We start from the raw sequence: 24,261 nt of genomic DNA, 5'->3' as shown, positions 1-24,261 counted from the left end.
GCAACAGATGGGGTCCTTCCACTTCCCATATGGGATCTATGGGATATCACTGAATTCCAGCACACCACCAACATTCTTTCTCTATTTCCTTTTCGCGGGAACTTTTGAAATATTCTATTTGGTTTCAAATTCAAAATCATACATGCTTACCTCGCGGACAGCAAGCAGGCACGCTGGCAGTCTGCCTGCTGTCACTTGACGTGACAGCACACGAATGAGCATGTCACGTGACAGGAGGCGTTGCCATTCGAAAGTTTCACTTTGTCATCTGGGTTAGCCGCTGTAAATATGAAGTAAAATTATCAAAGTGATAAAAACTAATTTATTCGAGAAGCTCTAACATAGTGCGACTATGGAAATAGAATACTATGAGTGCAAAAAAGATTTGCCGTTGGAAAGGGGGAAGGTGGGGGTGGAGGGGGTGGTTGGGTTGGGGATCTGGTATGCGTCCGAAAAAGGCTTATATGTCGGAAACTACTGAGCCAAATTTAAAAAATGAATATGTTTTGGAATCAGCATGAACTGGGGCATCAACCTGTTGTTTAAAAAAGTTAAAAAATTAAAGGAATCAAAACTCTATTTTTGAGATTTTGGCCGGAATTGGCTTATTTTCAGCAATATTTGGAAAATCGAAAAATTAGGCAATGAAATAAAACCGAAACTCTACAAACCTTATATATTCGTAAAGAAGATTAAATGAGCAAGAAAATGATATATCATAAGTAAAAAATGGATTACTAAGAGAAAAGTTATTAAACCAAACAACTTTGAAAATTCGAAAATTTTGCGAAAATCGACCCTGATTTTGGGCTCTACATTGCCCTCGCATTCTCTTGTTTGGCAATGCTTTGAAAATAGAGTTATATTGCCGTTGGAAGCGTGAGTTCTAGTTTTTATTGATACCAAAAACTTGTATGTTTTGTACTTTTAATTGGTCGAATTTAGTCGAAGTTTGTCCAAAATGGCAAATTTTTACCCCTAAACCGACAGTTCTTTGGAAAATTTGGATGTAAATTAACAAAAGTGATAATATTTCTATATAAATTCAAAATGTACAATATCACCACATTATAATGAGCTATCATATGCTTCCTAAATCGTCTTTTCCAAAAAGTTATAAGGAAATGACTTTCATGAAGTTCGACATTTTTTTCCTTTAAGGCGAGAGTTATTTGAAAATTTTGTATTAAAATCAGCACATTGGCATTTGTCTCTACCTGAATTCAAACAGTACGTCATTAGTGCAAAAAAATGCGCTATCATACATTTTCTATCTCGTTTTCTTCAAAAAGTTATAAACAAACGTTTTTCATGAAGTCCGACATATTGATCAGCTAACTCGACAGTTGATTGAAAATTTTGTATAAATATAAGCATATTGGCATTTATTTCTACATGTATTCTCAAACTACGTTATCAGAGCAACAAAATGCGCTATCATACACTTTCTATCTTGTTTTTTTCTAAAAGTTATAAACAAACGTTTTTCATGAAGTCCGAAATTTTGTTCACGTAACTCGACAGTTCTTTAAAAGTTTCGTATAGAAATCAGTATTTTGGACTTTATTTCTACATGTATTTCAACAGTACGTTTTAAGTGCAGCAAAAAGCACTATCATACATTTTTTATCTCGTTTTCTTCAAAAAGTTATAAACAAACGTTTTTCATGAAGTCAGACGAATTGATCAACTAACTCGACAGTTGATTGAAAATTTGAAAATTTTGTATAAAAATAAGCATATTGGCAATTATTTCTACATGAATTGAAAAAGTACGTTATCAGAGCAACAAAACGGGCTATCATACACTTTCTATCGCGTTTTCTTCAAAAAGTTATAAACAAACGTTTTTCAAGAAGTCCGAAAATTTACTCACTTAACTCGAAAGTTCTTTAAAAATTTCGTAGAGAAATCATCATATTGGCCCTTATTTCTACATGTATTCAGACAGTATGTTATTAGTGCAACAAAATGCGCTATCATACATCTTTTATCTCGTTTTCTTCAAAAAGTTATAAACAAACGTTTTTCATGAAGTCCAACAAATTGAGCACCTAACTCGACAGTTGATTGAAAATTTTGTATAAAAATCAACATATTGGCATTTATGTCTACAAGAATTCAAACAGTACGTTATGAGAGCAACAAAATGAGCTATCACACATTTTCTATCTCTTTTTCGTCAGAAAGTTATTGACAAACATTTTTCTTGAAATCCGAAATTTTGTTCAGGTAACTCGACAGTTCTTTAAAATTTCTCTTGGAAACATCATATTGGCCTATATTTCAACATGTATTCAAACATTGCGTTATTAGTGCAACAAAATGCTCTATCATACATCTTCCATCTCGTTTTCTTCAAAAAGTTAAAAACAAACGTTTTTCATGAAGTCCGACAAATTGATCACCTAACTCGACAGTTAGTTGAAAATTTTGTATAAAAATCAGCATATTGGAATTTTTACATAAACTAAAAAATATGTTACTTAGGCGACAATATGAGCTATCATATACCTTCTATCATGTCTTTTTCAAAAATTTATGAACGAATGTTTTTTTAAAACATCGTCATTTTCTTCGCCTAATTCGCCAGTGCTTTGAAAATTCCAGTTTCACTTGCATCCAACTGATTTATTGATTATATTGCAGGTATAAGTTGAAAGTAGAGCAAGAGTTTAATAACTTAGGTTGCTGGTTCAATTTTTTGCTTCATCACATAGAAAAAATGGTTTGAAAATAAAATTTTTTGATATTCTCACTACTGTTGTCTGCTTTCAACACTTTCCAGTTTTATTTGCATCCAACTGATTTTTTTTGGAAAATAGCAAGTAAATTTTTAAAGTAGATTACTACAAGAGTTCGAAAACCTAGGTTGGGGGTCAATAATTTGTTCAATCAATTAGAAAAAATGGTTTGAAAATAAAATTTTTTGATATTCTCACTACTGTTGTCTGCTCTCAACACTTTCCAGTTTTATCTGAATCCAACTGATTTTTTTTTGAAAAATTGCAAGTATACTTTTAAAGTAGATTACTACAAGAATTCGAAAAGCTAGGTTGGGGAGGTCGATAATTTGCTCAATCATATAGAAAAAATGGTTTAAAATTAAAAAGTTTTGATATTTTCATTACTTTTGTCTGCCTTCAACACTTTCCAGTTTCAATTGCATCCAACTATTTTTTTTTGAAAATTGCAATAATAATAATTTGGAAGTAGATTACAGCAAGAGTTTAAAAATTTAGGTTGGGGGGTCGATAATTTGCTCCATCATTTGGAAAATATGATTTAAAAATATTTTTTTGTTATTTTCACTACTTTTGTTTCCTTTCAAATCTTTCCAGTTTCATTTGCATGCAACTGATTTTTTCAAAAATTTGCAATAATAATTTTAAAGTAGATTACAGCAAGAGTTCAAAAAAACTTAGGTTGGGGGGTTGAGTATTTGCTCCATCATATAGAAAAAATGGTTTAAAAACATTTTTTTTGTTATCTTCACTACTTTTGTTTGCTTTCAGATCTTTCCAGTTTCACTTGCAATCAATTGATTTTTGTGAAAAATTGCAAGTATAATTTTAAGGTAGATTACTACAAGAGTTCGAAAACCTAGGTTGGGGAGGTCGATAATTTGCTCAATCATATAGAAAAAATGGTTTAAAATTAAAAAGTTTTGATATTTTCACTACTTTTGTCTGCCTTCAACACTTTCCAGTTTCAATTGCATCCAACTATATTTTTTTTGAAAATTGCAATAATAATTTGGAAGTAGATTACAGCAAGAGTTCAAAAATTTAGGTTGGGGGGTCTATAATTTGCTCCATCATTTGGAAAAAATGATTTAAAGATATTTTTTTGTTATTTTCACTACTTTTGTTTCCTTTCAAATCTTTCCAGTTTCATTTGCATGCAACTGATTTTTTCGAAAATTTGCAATAATAATTTTAAAGTAGATTACAGCAAGAGTTCAAAAAAACTTAGGTTGGGGGGTTGATTATTTGCTCCATCATATAGAAAAAATGGTTTAAAAACATTTTTTTTGTTATCTTCACTACTTTTGTTTGCTTTCAGATCTTTCCAGTTTCACTTGCAATCAATTGATTTTTATGAAAAATTGCAAGTATAATTTTAAGGTAGATTACTACAAGAGTTCGAAAACCTAGGTTGGCGGGGTCGATAATTTGCTCAATCATCTAGAAAAAATGGTTTAAAAATAAAATTTTTTGATATTGTCACTACTTTAGTCTGCCTTCAACACTTTCCAGTTTCAACTGCATCCAACTATTTTTTTTATTTTGAAAATTTGCAATAATAATTTGAAAGTAGATTACAGCAAGAGTTCAAAAAAACTTAGGTTGGGGGGTCGATAATTTGCTCCATCATATAGAAAAAATGGTTTAAAAACAAAAATTTTTGTTATTCTCACTACTTTTTTCTGCTTTCAACACTTTCCAGTTTCTCCTGCATCCAACAGATTTTATTGAAAACAATATGGATACTTCAGCCCAGAAGAAAATCTCACATAATTTAACGCTTTTTAGCGTTGACACCTAGACCTGGGGTCGAATAGCGGTGAATTATTTTTTTTCACCGCATTCACCGAATTCACCGCATTTCTTACATTAATTTGCCATAATAGTCTATGCGGTGACTTTTCGTAAGAAATGCGGTGAATTTGGTGGTGAATTTTTGTGAGAAATGCGGTGAAAAGCGGTGAAACTGTTATATATAAAAAAAGTTAATTGAACTCAGTACTTTTTGTTTAAAAGTCGAAGAGGTCACAAACTTCAGCACGTGCTTACCCGGTGTCGAGGTATCACCGCAAAAAATCGCTAAAGGATGTAAGATTTGCGGTGAATTTGTGGAAAAAGTGTAAGATTCGCGCTCAATGCGATGAATGCGGTGAAAAAAATTTTTAAGAAAAAATTTTTAAGAAAATTTATCACCGCTACCAGCAGAATGCGGTGAAAAAAAATTATTCACAGCTACCAGTAGAATGCGGTGAAAAAAAAAATTTTGCCGCTACCAGCAGAAAGCGGTGGAAAAAAATTTTCATCGCTAAAATCGCAAATCTTACAAATTTTTCACAGCTAAATTCTGCGCAAATCTTACAAAATTTCACCGCTTTCACCGCATTCAACGCTAAAAGATGCCGGCGCTTTGCGGTGAAAAAAGTTTTTTTCACCGCTATTCACCGCTAATCTTACATTAATTTTTGTTAAAACCTCAACCCGGGTAAGTTTGTGACTTTTAAACAAAAATTATAAAATTATATTTCGGTTAAGTGACTGATCAGTAATTGTAACTTATAATATAACATTTTGATGCCTTAAATGGAAACAGTGCCGTTTTTCTGTTTAGGAAAAAGAAAAAAAAAGTTCAAATTTTACGCCTCCAATGTGCACTTACTTTCTCACATATCGGCCTGTTATATAACAAGCATAATTTTTTGAATCTCTTCCGTTTTGACCCCCAAGTACAATTTATGTGTTGCTATATAGCACCTTAATGTGTAAAAAATTATCTGCCCTGTTTGTAATCTAGTAGCGCTAGATACCCAGGTCGGGGTGGCCAGACAGAATTGAGCTATGATCAGACCATCTTCGAGCGCACACATGTTCTCGGTGTGCTCGAATTACATGGTCTGAAAAAGGCTTCGAGCGCTCTTTTGTCTGGACAATGGTCTGGAACTTGCCTGATCAGAGGTCACTTCGGTCTGGGACGGTCTGATCTGAAGCAGTTTCAGGTGCACGCCAGTTTTTGTTTTGTTTTTTTTGGTGTTTGGTTTCTCTGGTAACAGTCAACAATAAAGCAGCATTTTGATCAGCACTCCATCTGAAAATCTGATGGGTTTGATCAGAACCAAGGGATCCAGCTGATAGCAACCGCCGGTCCTCTCAAAAAAGATTTTCGAATCAGAATAGATCAAGAGGATTTTATGCAAAGCTGTCTAAGTTCATTTATTCAGTTAAAAACGTAAATTAATGGCATACTCAATGCATTTTTCGGCATTTCTATTAGTTTTATTTTCATTAGCAATACACTTAAAGCTGACTTTTTGTTATTGGAATATAAGATTGATAACATCAACTTTCATGAAATGAATTTACTGAACCGATATTGAGAGATTTGTTAACGTTCAAAATCATTCTCTGATCAGACTATTTTGAACGCTCTTTAGTCTAAACAGAGTCAATTTCGAGCGCACTTTTGTCTGATTATAGGCAACTTCGGGCGCACTTCAGTCTGATCAGAGGCTATTTCGAGCGCACTTCAGTCTGATCAGAGGCCGATTCGAGCGCACACTATTTTGATCAGGGGATAACTTTCGTGCGCACAATAGTCTGATCAGAGGAGGTTTTCGAGCGCACTTTAAGCTAACACGGAGCTTCGAGCGCACGATAGTCTAATCAGAGGACACTTCAGTCTGGGTCGGTCTGATCAGAGGTCGCTTTTGTCTGGGACGGTCTGATCAGCAGCCATTGTAGTCCGGACCTCAACCTGGGTAGTTTTTCAAAACAAAATTCCGAAAAAAGCTAAATTGTTTGTAAAAATCTAATTCATAGAAAGTGACAGTATTTTGAACAATTCACTTTCTAAGAAATTGAATTCTGTGAGAACTGTTTCTGGTGTACCTATGGATATTTTACTATGGTTAAATGCTTGCAATTTTTTTCGTTGAAAAATTTTGCGTGTCTGGGCGCTTGTTGAATTTAAATTTCAAAATTGTGTACCTTTTTTTTATTTTTAATAACTTATTCTCAATTTTCCATTAATTCAGTAACAGAAATTTTCTCAAAGATCTCAATGATGCATGTTTATATTTGCAATCGATTATACGGACATCGGTTGTTTTTGAAAACGGGTACGTGAAAATTGTTTTCCTTTTCAGTGATGCAAATCAACTTTAATCAACGTCTTTTGTCGCTCGCTTTATTCTCAGCATCATTTAATCTTTAGCTTAGGCCGGTTACGGAAAAATCCCGACAGAGATAACTCCCATTTGATTTTAGACAGGAAACAAGGCGACCCGGTAAAGTGTAATTGCATATAAGGTTCCGACCCCACTCATCCACAATTTTGGCATGATTGTCTACCAAATGAGGAACCTAGAAAAAGCCAAAAATTCAAGTATTTTTTTTCAAAAATTGGTGTATGAACGAACGGATAGCCTCCAAAGCAAAATACTCAGTGTTCGAGTGATTAATGGTGCATTAGATTGATGAGATGTACGAATATTAAGAAAGCGAGTCAAGGCGAACAGCAAAATCAAACAACAACAACAACAACAAAAATTAATTATATCAAAAATTTCATTTCCTTTTAAAAAACAAAACTTAATAACAAAGTCAAAAAAGCGTCACATAAAACTGATATTAAACAAAATAACTTTTAATTTACCAGAAAAGATATGAGACTACTCAATAAAATGGCTTAGTAACAAATAGACAATAAAGAACAAAAACAGTAAAGTTAAAAAAATTAACATTTTTTTTAAACAATTAAATTCAAATTAATGAAAAGCACTAGCAAACAACTAAGAGATCCTTTAGTTGGAAGCTCATCAATTTTTCGATAGAAGGAAGTAAGAACTGCCGGTATTCAATTTTTTATGCGGTTACAGAAAGAACAACAAATAGATAACAAACAAAAAATCAATTTAAACTTGGCAGAAAACGCTTTCGAAACCGTAAAACCATACTATGGCCATCAAAATATGTTCGCTTGCAATTTCTGCGAGCACCAACAATGTAATAACCAACCTCTCACAAATGAAACTAGGTAACAAGTTGATAAAAATGGGGGGAAATGCAAAATTAAATAACACTTTTTTTTTCGAAAAAAAATATTTCCAAAGACATAAACGCCATTAATTACAGAATGAAATAAATAATAAGTTCGTTTATTCTTTCAACGCAAGACCCTGAGAATTGAAATTATCCACAATTTGTCTTACGTCTACAAAAAGATCGCTAAACATGACAAAAATCAAAAATTAATTTACTTTTTTCCATGTCGAAGCTAGTAAAGTCAACGAATTCTATAAAAACATTAGATTGTGTGACACCAATCCCACTTGAGACCTTCCTCTGACAACAATTATGGCTTGTAATTAACGAGACTAGATAACAAACAGAAAACAAAAGGAGCAGAATCGCGAAATTAGATTTCAGAATCGCGTAATTCTTCTTTTAATTTAGAAAACAATGGTTTTCAGAGTCAAGAAAGCCATCAGCTATCTACTAATATCAGAATTTTGGCTCATATAATTAACCATGAAAACCAATGAAACCGGGTAATTGTACTGGAATTTTCATACGACAAAAAGAACAAAGTGAAAAGGACAGTTAAAGAAAAAATTTAAAAAATTCAATTAAATTCTTCGAGAAAGTAGTGTCGAAGCCGTTAAAATCATATTCTATATCTTAAAGGATTTTAATATTATTAATTGCGTCTTACTCTGAATGCCAGAAATGAGATATACGAACTGTCAAAAACGTGATAATGTGACAAAACTAGAAAACAAGAAAAAAGGGCAAATACCTAAAAAAATTTTAAAAATGTTAAATCTAGTAATATCAAAGCCAGAAAACTATAATTAAAGGCGTAAAACCGCAATAAAGAATTAATTTGATTTCAATAGAAGGAAATTCAACAATTTGGAGCTATTTAGAAATCCAATTGGACCTATCAACGTTGAGTTTTAGATTGAAATGTTCTGTTATTTAATTAATAAAGAAAAGATCAATTTTTTTTTAATAAGAAGGACGGGCTGAATACAATCGAATAATTTTGAATTATACCAGTCCAAGATTGGTCCAAAACTAGCTCTGCTAATGTTGTTTGTCCATTAGGAACAATTAATTATTCGAATATTCTAGATATTGATATTTTGTTAGTTAAAAACTAAAAAATAGTTGCTGCGTTTTTGATAATCATCTAATAAAATTAGCAATAAACGGCAAAGTTTTAATTACAGCGCATTCTCATTAGAATTTGAAGTAGAAAAACCCCATGTTGAGTCTAAAAAGATTGTGTTAGTTGTAGTTGGGTCTGTAGTTTCTGTAATTTTAATCAAACTGGACTAAAGAAACTTATTTCGTGCTGTTTTTGATCAAAAAGTTTTAGTTTTGAAACATTTAACCAAAAATTTCGACAAAAAAATTGATAAAAATAGCCCACAAAATAATTTTTGGCTTTACAAATAAAAATCAACAACACTGTCTAAAAAAATTTCAATTTTCAAAAATGTCAAATTTTTGCAAAATTGGCGTCAAAAAAAAAGTTTTAGTCAAAAATTTCGTAAAACGTGAATAAATTCTCAACTGAATTCATTCTATTTTCTCAAAATTTTAACCTCGAAAACTCCCTGTAAAAAAGAAAGTTAAGAAAAACTTTTTGATTCCATACTCTGCGCTGGACAAGCTCTCTAATGATACCAGTCTGAACTCTCTACGATTAATATATTGATCGGCCAAAATTGACTGAACAAAAAAACCCATTTGATTATATAGTTCCTTCCCCCTCAGGATGGGTCGGAACAACAAACTCTCATTGAAATAGCCCCCCCCCCCCCAAGGAAATAAACCTCAACTTGTCTGTTTATGATTTGCTCAATCAGCGCGTTTGGTTATACCCCATTGGCCATGGCTATGCCTTATTGGGCCGATTGACTTGATATAAAACTGCCACTCATGAACAAATTAACACGGCCGAAATTCAATTTGCTCAAAAATCATAAAGTTCAATGGCCTTGGCGCCCATCCATGTAGAAAGATTCAACTGAGTTTTTCTTAAATTATAGAACAAATGCTATTAGCCAGTTGTGTCGATTCCGTTCATTTTTTATCTTAGCACATTTCTGATTATATTAATGTTCTAAATGAGAACCAATTGAAAAATTTGAGGACATAAATCACCCGTTGTCGGAATGTCAGTTCTGCGCTGTCAAGCTTGAATGAAATTTAGAACAGTATAAGACAATCATTATATACATTATGGATATATTCAGTACAGACATTATAGAGAGAATAGATATTATTTATATACAGTAAAAACATATTCTGAAATAATTTTTTAGCAAGATGCATCAAAAAGCAACGTTTATCCGTATTTTTCCAGAACACGTTCTTTGTCCTAAAATGTACCAAAAATATAGTCTTGTTATTTTGAACAAGATCATGTTAGCTCCAACATATACTATGTAAATCCCAAGTTCTTTGGTTTTCATCATTTTGATTCGACTCAGTTTCAATACCAACCTTCATCCAAAACCGATTAAAACAAGGACGTTAACCAAGTTTCGAGTTTTAGGTAAGCAGAAAGTGTTATGGTGAAACTATCCTTGGCGAATATTGTCATAGATAAAAAAATTTTTTTAAAAAATTTTAAATACTTCCGCAAATATTTGCTAAAGCGTTCAAAATTAGATTTGCGCTTTGCGGCGTTGATATATTTCATGGCGCTGGCAAATTTTCAATAACAGATTAGTGGTAAAAATCTTTAGCTTAGGCTGGTTACGGAAAAATCCCGACAGAGATAACTCCAATTTGATTTTAGATAGGAAACACACTCTCATTGAAACACCCCTCCCCCATCCCTCCACGGAAATAAACCTCAGCTTGTCTGTTTAAGATTTGATCAATCAGCGCGTTTGGTTAAACCCAATTCGGCATGGCTATGCCTCATTAGACCGAGTGACTTGATATGAAACTATCACTGAACAAATTAGCACGACCGAAATTCAGTTTGCTCTAAAATCAAAAAATTTGATGGCCTTGGCGCCCATCCATGCAGAAAGATTCAACTGAGTTTATCTTAAATTATAGAACGAATATTATTAGCCAGTTGTGTTGATTCCGTTCATCTTTTATCTTAGCACATTTCTGATTATATTAATGTCCTAAGTGAGAGCCAATTGAAAATTTTATGGACATAAATCACCCGTTGTCGGAATTTTCAATTCTGAGCTGTCAAACTTGTATGAATTTTAGAACATTATAAGACAATTATATACATTATGGATATATTCAGTAAAGACATTATAGAGAGAATAGATATTATTTATATACAGTATAGACCTTTTCGGAACTAAATTTTGAGCAAGATGCATCAAAAAACAACGAAGTTTATGCGTATTTTTCCAGAAAAAGTTATTTGTCCTAAAACGTACTAATAACATAGTCTTGTTATTTTGAACCAGATCATGATAGCTACAACATATACTATGTTAACCCTAAATCTTCTTTGGTTTTCATCATTTTGATTCGACTCAATTTCAATTCCAATAATCAACCATCATCTGGAATCGTTTCAAACAAGGACTTTAACCAGGGCTCGAATTTTAAGTAAGCAGAAGGTGTGATGATGAAACCAACCTCGTAGAGAATTGTCATAGATTAAAAAATTGCTTTAAAATTGTTAAATTTTGCGGCAAGTATTTGCTAAAGCGTTCGCAATTAGATTTGGGCTTTGCGGCGGTGATATATTTGTTTTCAACACTTTTTTTGATAGCGCTGGAAAAACTTTAACAGATTAGTGGTAAAAATAGCATGCTTGCGCCAAAAACCAAAAATCGTACAAGTTCAACACCTATATCAGACAAAAATAAGTCGATCTGATTTAAATACAAAAAGTATAACTATATTAGAAAAATAATGCTGCTAAAGTATACCTAATATTTCCCGTTTTAATTTTTTTTATTCGGTTTATTCTAAAGTTCTTACATTGAAAAGGTAACAAAAATAAGATAAATAGATAATCTAGCAAATTTGTGCAAAAATGAAGGGAATTGCGCAAACCGTGTTAGCAAAAGTATCTAAATTTTATCCGCGGAAATGAGATACAATATTTGTATCATATTTCATGCACGCTAAGTAAAACACCTTCTAGGATAATTTTGGGATCAATTTTTCGAACTAAAACTTTCTCCAAAATATCCCTCCCAAAATATCCCACTCTAAAACCAATTTTCTCTCATTCTCTTTATGGTCACTCACATTTTTGTGTTAGAATGGACATCCATTTTCTCATTTTGGAAGCTCATTTTCTCATTTTCTCTGTTTTGACATTAACGTTTTCATTTTACCATTTAAAGAAGCGATGTGTTAAACTTATCATGAATTCCAATAACCACTCTATTTCGCAGATATCCTATAAAGTCTACAAAATTAAATTCATTATTTTAACCCAGCTGAAAATGTAATCACTAGCCTATTCAGAAAAGTTTTAACATGCCAATAATCTGTAGAGATGAAAGGAGCTGTTTTCCTGTGAAAACTGAATATTTTTCTAACTTTTTGTGAATTTTTACTGTTTGTTTCTTGCTTTTATCAGATAATAAATGCTTTTCACTAAACTTAGCCATCATTTATTCAATCGATAAAATTCAATAAGTATTTTACATTACGGTAACACATTATTTAAATTACGCTAGGAAAACGGTAATCAATTGGGTAATCAATTGTATTCGTTTCTTCGGAATATTTTCCTCTTTTGAGTCGTAGTGATTATGGACCAACAAGAGGAGTTAAAAATTGCTAGAGAAAGGACTTGATTTCATAAAAGAAGAACATTACCTTGATGCCAGGTTTATTGGTAAAATTGCTTTATCAACCATAGAGCACGATAGCTCCAACATATACTATGATTTTCTATGGTCTTCATCATTATGATTTGACTTAAAATCAATTCCAGAAACTAACTTTCCTCCGAAACAGATTCATACAGGGACTTTAATCAGGGTTCAATTGCTAAGTAAGCAGAAATTGGAATGGTCAAACAACCTCGTCGAAGGTTGTCATAGATTAAAAAAATGCTTCAAAGTATTAAATAGTGCTGCAACGTTCTCATTTAGATTTCAGCTTTTGGATGGAAATATACTTGTTTTCATCGTTTTTCGTTTGATAGCGCTGAAATACTTTTAAAAGCCGATTAGTGCTGAAAATAGTTTTTTATGTGCCAAAATCGTGCAAACTCAACACCTGTATCAGACAATAATGGGTCGATTTGATTTAAATACAAAAAGGTATTACTATATTAGGAACATATTGCTACAGAGGTATACCAAAACTTTCCAGGCAGATCTGCCCAATCTGTTTCATTTTTCGTCGTTTTTACTCCTTTTTAATGGTTATTTTCCTAAGTTACTACAATGAAAATTTAACAACTTCAAGATAAATATATAATCTAGCAAGTTCGAGCATAAAAAGGGAAATTGCGCAATCAATGTTGGCAAGAGTGTCCAAATTTTGTTCGCGAAATTTGGATACTTCTTTTGTATTCTAATTTTTCACGCTATCTAAAACTCTCTAGTACAGTTTTGGGATCAAATTTTCCACTGAAAAACTTGTCAGAAAAACCACACTTATTGGCAATTCCAAAACCGATTCTCTCACATTGTCGTTTTTGTCAATCACATTTTTTGTCATTGTGGACATCCACTTTCTCCTTTTGGAAGCTCACTCTCCCTTTTTTGACTCTCACGTTCTCATTTTACCCACTTGAAAGAATCAATGTGTTAAACTTATCATGACTTCAAAAAATCACTCGATTTCGAAAATATCCTTTGATGTCTGTAAATTCAATTTCCATGTCATATCCCAGCTGAATATATGTTCATTAGGGTTTTCAGAAGCGTTTCAACATGTCAGTTATCTCCAGAGATGGAAGGAGGGGTTTTTCCAGTGAACACTAATTATTTTTCCAACTTTTTAAAAATTTGTACAGTTAGTTTCCTGCTTTTTATCAAATAATCAATGCTTTTCAGTAAACTCAGTCATTTCAATTGAGGTTATTTGATTAATCGTTTGAGTTACCGTAACACATTAGTTAAACTACACAAGGAAAAACGGTAGTCAAATGGAATCCGATATTAAGGGAAATTTTCCTCTTTTGAGTCTTAGTGATTATTGACAACCAAGAAGAGTTAAGAAGTGGCTAAAGAAAAAAGTTCGAGTAAAAAAAAAGAAAGCGATGCCAGATGAAACGGCGAAAACAACCACAGAGCACCATAGCTCTTAATTATACTATGAATAACCTAAGTTCTTTGTTCTTTATATTTTGATTCTACTCCATTTCAATTCCGAAAACCAATTTTCATCTGAAACATTTTCAAACACGAAACAAGGACTTTAACCAGGATTCGAGTTCTAATTCAGCAGAAAGGGTGATGGTGAAACTACCCTCGTCAAAAGTGCTCTAAAATTATAAAAAATTGCGGCAAGTATTGCTGCAACGTTCTCAATTGATTTTGCGCTTTTCGCCGGTGATATGTATTGTTTTTCAACGTTATTTTTTGATAGCTCTGAAACACTTTCTAAAGCAGATTAGAGGTAAAAATAGCTTTTCTACGCGCCAAAAGCCCAAAGTCGTGCAAGATCAACAACTATATCACACAATAATGTGTCGATCTGATTGAAATACAAAAAAATTTACAATATTAGAAACACAATACCGCAGAAGTATACCTAAATTTTAAACTCAACACCTGTGTCAGACATTAATGGGTCGATTTGAATTAAATACAAAAAGGTATTACTATATTAGGAACATATTGCTACAGAGGTATACCCAAACTGTCCAGGCAGATCTGCCCAATCTGTTTCATTTTTCGTCATTTTTACTCCTTTTTAATGGTTATTTTCCTAAGTTACTACAATGAAAAATTAACAACTTCAAGATAAATATATAATCTAGCAAGTTCGAGCATAAAAAGGGAAATTGCGCAATCAATGTTGGCAAGAGTGTCCAAATTTTGTTCGCGAAATTTGGATCCTTCTTTTGTATTCTAGTACAGTTTTGGGATCAAATTTTCCCTTGAAAAACTTTTCTTGTCAGAAAAACCACACTTATTGGCAATTCCAAAACCGATTCTCTCACATTGTCGTTTTTGTCAATCACATTTTTTGTCATTGTGGACATCCATTTTCTCCTTTTGGAAGCTCACTCTCCCTTTTTTGACTCTCACGTTCTCATTTTACCCACTTTAAAGAATCAATGTGTTAAACTTATCATGACTTCAAAAAATCACTCGATTTCGAAAATCTCCTTTGATGTCTGTGAATTCATTTTCCATGTCATATCCCAGCTGAATATATGTTCATTAGGGCTTTCAGAAGCGTTTCAACATGTCAGTTATCTCCAGAGATGGAAGGAGGGGTTTTTCCAGTGAACACTAATTATTTTTCCAACTTTTTGAAAATTTGTATAGTTAGTTTCCTGCTTTTTATCAATTAATCAATGCTTTTCAGTAAACTCAGTCATTTCAATTGAGGTTATTTGATTAATCGTTTGAGTTACCGAAACACATTAGTTAAACTACGCAAGGAAAAACGGTAGTCAAATGGAATCCGATATTAAGGGAAATTTTCCTCTTTTGAGTCTTAGTGATTATTGACCACCAAGAAGAGTTAAGAAGTGGCTAAAGAAAGAAGTTCGAGTAAAAAAAAGGAAAGCGATGTCAGATGAAACGGCGAAAACAACCACAGAGCACCATAGCTCTAAATTATACTATGAATAACCTAAGTTCTTTGGTCGTTATATTTTGATTCTACTCCATTTCAATTCCGAAAACCAATTTTCATCTGAAACATTTTCAAACACGAAACAAGGACTTTTACCAGGATTCGAGTTCTAATTCAGCAGAAAGTGTGATGGTGAAACTACCCTCGTCGAAAGTGCTCTAAAATTATAAAATATTGCGGCAAGTTTTGCTGCAACGTTCTCAATTGATTTTGCGCTTTTCGCCGGTGATATGTATTGTTTTTCAACGTTATTTTTGATAGCTCTGAAACACTTTCTAAAGCAGATTAGAGGTAAAAATAGCTTTTTTACGCGCCAAAAGCCCAAAGTCGTGCAAGATCAACACCTATATCACACAATAATGAGTCGATCTGATTGAAATACAAAAAAAATTTACAATATTAGAAACACAATACCGCAGAAGTATACCTAAATTTTAAACTCAACACCTGTATCAGACAATAATGGCTCGATTTGATTTATATACAAAAAGGTATTACTATATTAGGAACATATTGCTACAGAGGTATACCCAAACTGTCCAGGCAGATCTGCCCAATCTGTTTCATTTTTCGTCATTTTTACTCCTTTTTAATGGCTATTTTAATAAGTTACTACAATGAAAATTTAACAAATTCAAGATAAATATATAATCTAGCAAGTTTGAGCATAAAAAGGGAAATTGCGCAATCAATGTTGGCAAGAGTGTCCAAATTTTGTTCGCGAAATTTGAATACTTCTTTTGTATTCTAATTTTTCACGCTATCTAAAACTCTCTAGTACAGTTTTGGGATCAAATTTTCCACTGAAAAACTTTTCTTGTCAGAAAAACCACACTTATTGGCAATTCCAAAACCGATTCTCTCACATTGTCGTTTTTGTCAATCACATTTTTTGTCATTGTGGACATCCATTTTCTCCTTTTGGAAGCTCACTCTCCCTTTTTTGACTCTCACGTTCTCATTTTACCCACTTTAAAGAATCAATGTGTTAAACTTATCATGACTTCAAAAAATCACTCGATTTCGAAAATCTCCTTTGATGTCTGTGAATTCATTTTCCATGTCATATCCCAGCTGAATATATGTTCATTAGGGTTTTCAGAAGCGTTTCAACATGTCAGTTATCTCCAGAGATGGAAGGAGGGGTTTTTCCAGTGAACACTAATTATTTTTCCAACTTTTTGAAAATTTGTACAGTTAGTTTCCTGCTTTTTATCAAATAATCAATGCTTTTCAGTAAATTCAGTCATTTCAATTGAGGTTATTTGATTAATCTTTTGAGTTACCGTAACACATTAGTTAAACTACGCAAGGAAAAACGGTAGTCAAATGGAATCCGATATTAAGGGAAATTTTCCTCTTTTGAGTCTTAGTGATTATTGACCACCAAGAAGAGTTAAGAAGTGGCTAAAGAAAAAAGTTCGAGTAAAAAAAAGGAAAGCGATGCCAGATGAAACGGCGAAAACAACCACAGAGCACCATAGCTCTAAATTATACTATGAATAACCTAAGTTCTTTGGTCTTTATATTTTGATTCTACTCCATTTCAATTCCGAAAACCAATTTTCATCTGAAACATTTTCAAACACGAAACAAGGACTTTAACCAGGATTCGAGTTCTAATTCAGCAGAAAGTGTGATGGTGAAACTACCCTCGTCGAAAGTGCTCTAAAATTATAAAAAATTGCGGCAAGTATTGCTGCAACGTTCTCAATTGATTTTGCACTTTTCGCCGGTGATATGTATTGTTTTTCAACGTTATTTTTTGATAGCTCTGAAACACTTTCTAAAGCAGATTAGAGCTAAAAATAGCTTTTTTATGCGCCAAAAGCCCAAAGTCGTGCAAGATCAACACCTATATCACACAATAATGAGTCGATCTGATTGAAATACAAAAAAATTTACAATGTTAGAAACACAATACCGCAGAAGTATACCTAAATTTTAAACGTGCAGGCCTGCCCGATCAGATTATTTCTTTTCTGTTTTAATTCTCTTTATTATTCGTTTCTTCGCAAAGAATTACGTTGAAAATGTGACAAAATCAAGATAAAAAGACAAGATAACAAATTTGAGCAGAAATGAAGAGCGCTGCATACACCGTGTTCGCAAAAATGTCTGATATTCAAATGCGGAATTGAGATATATTATTGTTGTCATATTTTATGAACGCTAAGTAAAATTTTCTAGTACAATTCTGTGATCAATTTTTTGCACTGAAAAACTTTGCATCTTCCAATCGACAACTCTAAAACTACTTTTCTCTCATTCTCGTTTAGGTCACTCTGAATTTTTTGCCATCATGGATATCCACTTTCTCATTTGGAAGCTCAGATTCCCACTTGTCTCACTCACATTCTCAGTTAAGCGATTTTAAAGAAGCCGTCTGTTAAACTTATCATGAATTCCAAAAAATATTCAAATTTGCAAATATCCTATAATACTATTAAATTTACTTTGTCATCCTAACCCGACCAAATATGTGCGCTAACCTATTCAGGAGAGTTTCAATATGTAAATAATCTCTAGAGATGAAATGAATGGTTTTTTTCCAGTGAAAACTAATTTTTTTTTCCAAATTTTGGTGATTTGTACTGTTTGTTTCTTGCTTTTATCAAAAGACAAAATGCTTTCCAGTAAACTCAGTCATTTTAAGTGAGATTTTTCGATTAATCGTTTAAAATACGGTAACACATTAGTTAAACTACGCAAGGAAAAACGGTAATCAATTCGAACCCGATTTTAATGGAAATTTTCCTCTTTTGAGTGATTATTGACCAACAAGAGTTAGGAAGTGTCTCAAGGAAAAACATCGATAAAAAAAGAACGTCAAGTGATCGCCTGGTTTATTGGTGAACTATCGAAATCTACCAAAGAGCATGATATCTCCAACATGTAGAATTAAATTCCTAAGTTCTTTGGTCTTCATCTTTTTGATTCGACTCAATTTCAATTCCGAAAAACAAAACTCATCCGAAACGGTTTCAATGAAAGAATTTTAATCGAGAATCGAGTTAGAAGTAAACAGAAAGTGTGATGGTGAGACCAGCCCTGTCGAACGTTGTCTAAGATAAATTGCTTTGAAAAATTAAGTATTGCTTACAAAGTTCTCAATTAGATTTTAGCTTTTCGGCGGTGATGTTTTTGTTCTCAACACTTTTCTTTTGATAGCGCTATAATACTCTCTTTACCAGATTGGTGTTGAACATAGCATTTTTGCACCAAAAACCCAATATCGTGCCAAGTCAACAAGTACGTCACACAATAATGAGTCAATCGGATTTAAATACATTTAATGAAACGCATAACATTAATAGAAACATAATGGTGCAGAGGTATTTCCAAATTGTCACAGAAAAAATAGGCCAAATCTGGGTATCTCTTGTCCATTTTAGTAATTTTTTTCGTTTATACTTATATTATTAAATTGAAAATGTAACAACATCAAATTATATAGATAATCTATCAAATTTTGGCAAAATTTATGAAATTGCATACACTGTGTTTGAAAATTTCCAAGTTTGACCGCAAAATTGAGATACAATAATTGTATCCTATTTTCCGCGCGCTTTGTAAAACTTTTTAACATAATGAGGGGATCATTTTTTGCACTGAAAAACTTTGCTTTGTCCGAAAAACCCCTCACATTGACAAATATCAAACATACATTCTCACATTCTCGTTTTAAAATTTGTTTCAAGAAATGTCTAAAACTTTTTTTTCATCAACTTAACCCAGCTGATTATTTTCACAAAGGTATTCAAAAGAGTTTGAAAATTTCAATAATCTCCAGAGATGTGTGGCGGAGTTTTATCCAGTGAAAACCAAAAATTTTTCCAATTTTTTGCTATTCGGTAATTTTTGTTTCTTGCTACTATGAAACAAAGAAAGTTTCAATAAAATTAGTCATTTCAATTGAGCATTTTCCATAAATGGGTTAAATTACAGTAACACAAAAGTGAAATTACGCAAAAAAACGGTAAACAATTGATATCCGATTTTTTGAAAAAGAGGAGTTAAGAAGTTGCTATTTAAAAGAATTCTTTCTATTGAAGAAGAACGTCACTTTGATGTCATGTTCATTGATATAGATAGAGCATAAGAAAAGAAACATGTCTTTTGCAACGAAAACAACCCTAATTGGTAACAACCTAAAAGTGAACATTTCTAAAGGACGTCCAATATTGATTTAGAACGACTACATTTTTTGTTATCCCAATTTTATTCCATATCATGGTTGTTGGAAGTATGCTTGGTTTGGCTTGTCATCACGTAAACACAGTTTTCTGTCTTTTTTTTCAGGCACCAATTTTTAACTGAATTACGTTCCACACAACAAAATCATAAACTGCCCTATATGGCAAATTTATCTATGCCCTATATGGTATGTTATTAAACTTTGAACCATTTTTACATGCTATTAAAGCTACTACCATACTTACATGCAAAGAACCGCACCCTAAATTGGGCACAGTTCAGGATCATAGTTACATTCACTGCGGTAAACAGTCGGAAAACAGATACCTAAATTGCACTTTAAAAATAATTGCTTGGATTGAATAATTTTGAAGAGATTAATTCAGTCATGTCCACAAATGTGTTATGGTAAATGCACTGATGGAATATTGTTTCAGTGCTTTTACAAATCTTAACAATTGAAAATACAACTAATGTTTGTTCGGAAAACTAGTTTGGGGATATTTGTGCAATTAATCCATCCAGAAGCTTCCAACTTTCTCTCTAATAAAAGGGAGAGGAAGTTAAATTCACATAATTCCCCTCATTTAAAAAGCTCTCACGTTTCAGAGACAAATATTTTTCAGTTTTTAATCAGAGTTAAATCCGTTTAGGCATTTAAAATAGATGCGGAAAATTTTTGCTCTATGTAATTTGAGAAATTTTCCCCTTTCTTTCCAATAAGAAAGGAGGTAAAGAAATTCACAAATTTATTTTAAAAAATTTTTCGTATTGGGGAAAAAGTATTGGGTCGTATGTACTTCATCCTGGGTAACATTTTGTTCCACCTTAAAAAAATTATTACGAGAGTTAGAACATACAGGAAATTGTGTTGTATGGTTATAATCTTATAAAAAGTTATAATATTTATGGTTCAGAAGAAAGTTAGGTAAGTTTTTGTTCGTTTTTTACATCATTTGTTTATTTCAGTATTATCTGAGTTCAGAAAGAGGATGAAGATTCAAGAGAAGTTTGTCTCTGCTGCAATTGCGATTGTGAACAAAACTAGAGAGTAGTACAACTGCACTGACGTCACTTCATGTGTTCTTGTTGTTGTTCACATGCGCATTGAGGACTACCCGAGTAAGCAAATTCACATGCATGTTTTCCTTTTGTGCCCCCGCCCACAGCTGTCCAAGCGCACGCATCATTTCTTCCATCGACACCCCCCCCCCCCGCCTCCTAATTATCCAACCATATTTTTAAACGCACACAGGGGGTACGGTGCTTTCAAAATAATACACGGTCGAGGATTCTTGTTTAACGAGCAGCGTAAACGAGCACGTACTTAAGATCGCGCAACACATATATCTATGAGTGCGCGTGTTTGTAATTGTCCCACGGTCCCCGACCCTGTAAAACCTTGTAAGGCCGTAGTTCGACACTGTATTAGTAAAAAAAAGAACAAGTTATTTCCTGAAATGATATATAAAACACATCATGCGGATAGTGTATGTAATAAATAAATAAACAGAAAAAAGTCATTTTTGAATTGTGAAAACCGAATAATTGACATGGTAGATAGATAGATAGATTAAATTATAGATTGATAGGAACAGCGCACATCTTGAACTTAATTTAGTAGAAAACCGTGCTGAGTTAGAAGAAAACCGTGCTAAGTTTTGTTAAGTTTACTACGACGCCACACGGCCATATTAAGATTTTTCAGGTATCGTATCATTGTCGTATCAAGATTAATAATGTTCCGTACTATGGCCGTACAAAGATTAATAGGATGCGGTAAATAGTGGAATAGCCTGAAAAATGTCGGAAAACTGCCTGGTCATGTTTGATAAATAATAAATACATTTATTGAGTAACTTTTCTGGCAACAAGTCTTTTAAATACGTTATCACCGGTAAAAACGTTGTGCTATCGTTACGCAGACCGTAGGATTACAGTTTCTGCGTCTTTTAATGGATTGTATCTGAATTCTTTTTACTTTTCAATGTGATCGAGTTAGCGAAACGATTTTTTACCAGAGAGATTCTTGTATAAGATATTTTAAAAAACGCCAAGCTAGAAGTCTTTGGAGCCTACTATTGTTTTTACTGACTCAAATTGCCTTTTCAATTGGATTTCTATGAGATTTCAGTCCTGTTTACATTTCAATGTGACTGGAGTTATTGGAAAGACTTATTACAAAAAATTCAAAACTGTATAAACCAATATGTAAACCAAGCTGGAAGTTTCTGGAGGCCTCATTATCACAGTTTTTGGTACCTACTACACTATGCACACTTAACGCATGCAATACAAAGTAAAAAAAATACTGAATTACTTCTCAAGAAATCATTCATTTAAATTCCTTATTGCTTGTAAAAAAGACAAAAAAACTCACGTCGTAAGATTATCGTTTTTGTGTCTTTTGACCGTTTAGTCTAACTCAACTTGCTAGTTAAATCCAATATTTATGGTGTCTGAATCCTTTTTACTTTTCAATGTGACTGGAGTTAGTGAAAAGACTTTTTGCAAAAGAAAAGAAAATTTTTAGAAACCAAACTGTACAACAAGCTGGAAATTTATACAGGCCTCATTATCACGTTTTTTGTTGCTGCTTGCAGGACTTTTTACACTTGCCGTACGCAATATAAAGTAAAGAAGACAATTAATGAAATAATTATCTGAAAAAACAAGCCTTTTAAATACGTTATCAACGGTAAAAAAACGTTTTGTTATCGTTACGCAGATCGTAAGGTTATAGTTTCTGCGTCTTTTAATGGTTTGGTCTAACTCAACTTGCTTTTCAATTAGATTTTTACGGTATTTGAATACTGTTTTTATTTGAATGTATTTGAAAATATAGTTGGAGTTAGTGGAAAGACTTTTTACAAGAGGGAAAAATTGTGTAAACCATTTCAAACGTCAATCCCGAAGTCTCTGGATGCCTCATTATCACGTTCTTTTGTACCTAATAGACTTCATATACTTGATGTATGCAACATATATTAACACAACCAAGAATTGAGTCCGGCTTTTAAATACAATGTCACTGGTATTGTACAACAGAAACTTTCTGTCTAACTACTTCTATTAAAGCCACTACTACTACTACTATTTCAGCTACACTCTTGAGTTTCCGATAGGAGATAGGATGAGAAATGTTTGAGAGTGGTTGTTTAAAGGCGTGTTACTGACAAGACCAAGTAAGGAGGCGAGTTCTCCGATGTTAATCTTTAAAGATTTTGCAAGAGGATTTAAGAAAAGAAGAAATTGCAAGAGAAGAAAGCGAATGATGGTGATTTGCTGCTGAAAAAGAGGAAACAAAACGCAACAAAAGATGGTAAATGAAAAGATGGCAAAAAGGCCAACGGCTAAGAAACCCTTCAAATTGGAGTCGAAAAATTGCGAAATCAAAACGGTGCTCCGACGAAGTTTCTATTTCGATTAAAAGAAATCAAGTTGAGGCAAGTGCACGAAAAACCCAGAACGTCGGTTTACGGAAAATCATGCTGAGTCAGCAATCAAGAAATCAACAACATACAGTGAACGGGAAGTTTAGAAACCAAATTTGTTTGGATACGGTGCATTATCCAATAACAGCACAATTACTAAGGGCATACTCCTCGGAATTGTGGGAGGACATGATATTGAACATGAACACACGTTATTTGATAGATCGATACATTTCTCGGCCTCACCCACAAGATCTTGGTCGAATCAGAGAAGAACAACATCTTTGATCTGAACACGACCATCACGTCACCGCATGTAGTGCAACTTGCCAGTCACCCCATGTTGAGGACTTTTGCTTTTCACTTGTAAGAAATTTTCGTTTTTTAATCGTTTTCATTAGATAAAAACGATCACAGCCCTTACGTGGTAATAGTCGTTTTGTTCGTTATTTCATCGCTATTTTTATGTAGGAAATGATCGTTTTTTTTTCTTTTTTTTTTCGAAAAACGACGAAAAATGGGATTCGAACCACTGAACTCCCGATACATTACCTGTTGCACAGAGCACTGCGCTATCAGCCCAAAATAATGATATGCCAAAACGATCTAATAGAGAAAAACTAGTTCAAGAGCAATGAAACGACGAAAAAACTATCAAAAAACGACTATTTCATTTAAAAAAACTATGTAAGAAACGACAAAAAACGACAAAAAAACGATCTTTTATTACAACTAAAAGACGACTTAAACGACGGAAACTAATGGAAACGAAGAAAAGGGCGAGAAAAAGCGACAAAAACTACGATTTCTTACAAAAGGTTGTCGTTTTTTCGTCGTTGTCCTCAACACGGGAACAGCACCTGTCGCACTTTAACAAATTTGTCACTAGAGACCCCAGCTGAGAGGTCGAATTTATGAAAAAACTTATAAAGTCGACATGGGGGGTAGTTTCCCTACCTTAAATACACGGTCGACTCCCTTAGTAACGTCGACCTAAAGTCTTTTCATAAGTCGGCCAACGGTATTTCCATATCCACTATTGGTCGACTATAGGGTCTTTTCATACCCGGATAACGGTCGACCCATAGTCTGTTCATAGATGATACCGTCGA

At 33.1% G+C, this 24,261-nt stretch overlaps 1 protein-coding gene across 1 annotated transcript in view; it reads left to right on the top strand.

Annotated features, from left to right (window-relative positions):
- Nucleotides 1–20,814, top strand: part of LOC142349603 (uncharacterized) — a 210,474-nt gene extending 189,660 nt beyond the window's left edge. The window contains exon 3 of the mRNA XM_075401283.1: nucleotides 20,685–20,814. Coding sequence (XP_075257398.1) covers nucleotides 20,685–20,770 — 86 coding nt within the window. The 3' untranslated portion in view covers nucleotides 20,771–20,814. The remainder of the gene's footprint in view (nucleotides 1–20,684) is intronic.
- Nucleotides 20,815–24,261: the final 3,447 nt, after the last annotated feature.

This window comes from Convolutriloba macropyga, chromosome 11 (assembly GCF_964194025.1).
Source record: "Convolutriloba macropyga chromosome 11, txConMacr16.3, whole genome shotgun sequence".
Classification (NCBI taxonomy): domain Eukaryota; kingdom Metazoa; phylum Xenacoelomorpha; order Acoela; family Convolutidae; genus Convolutriloba; species Convolutriloba macropyga.
Note: the sequence above shows the minus strand (reverse complement) of the source record. Positions and strands in the feature narration are given on the sequence as shown.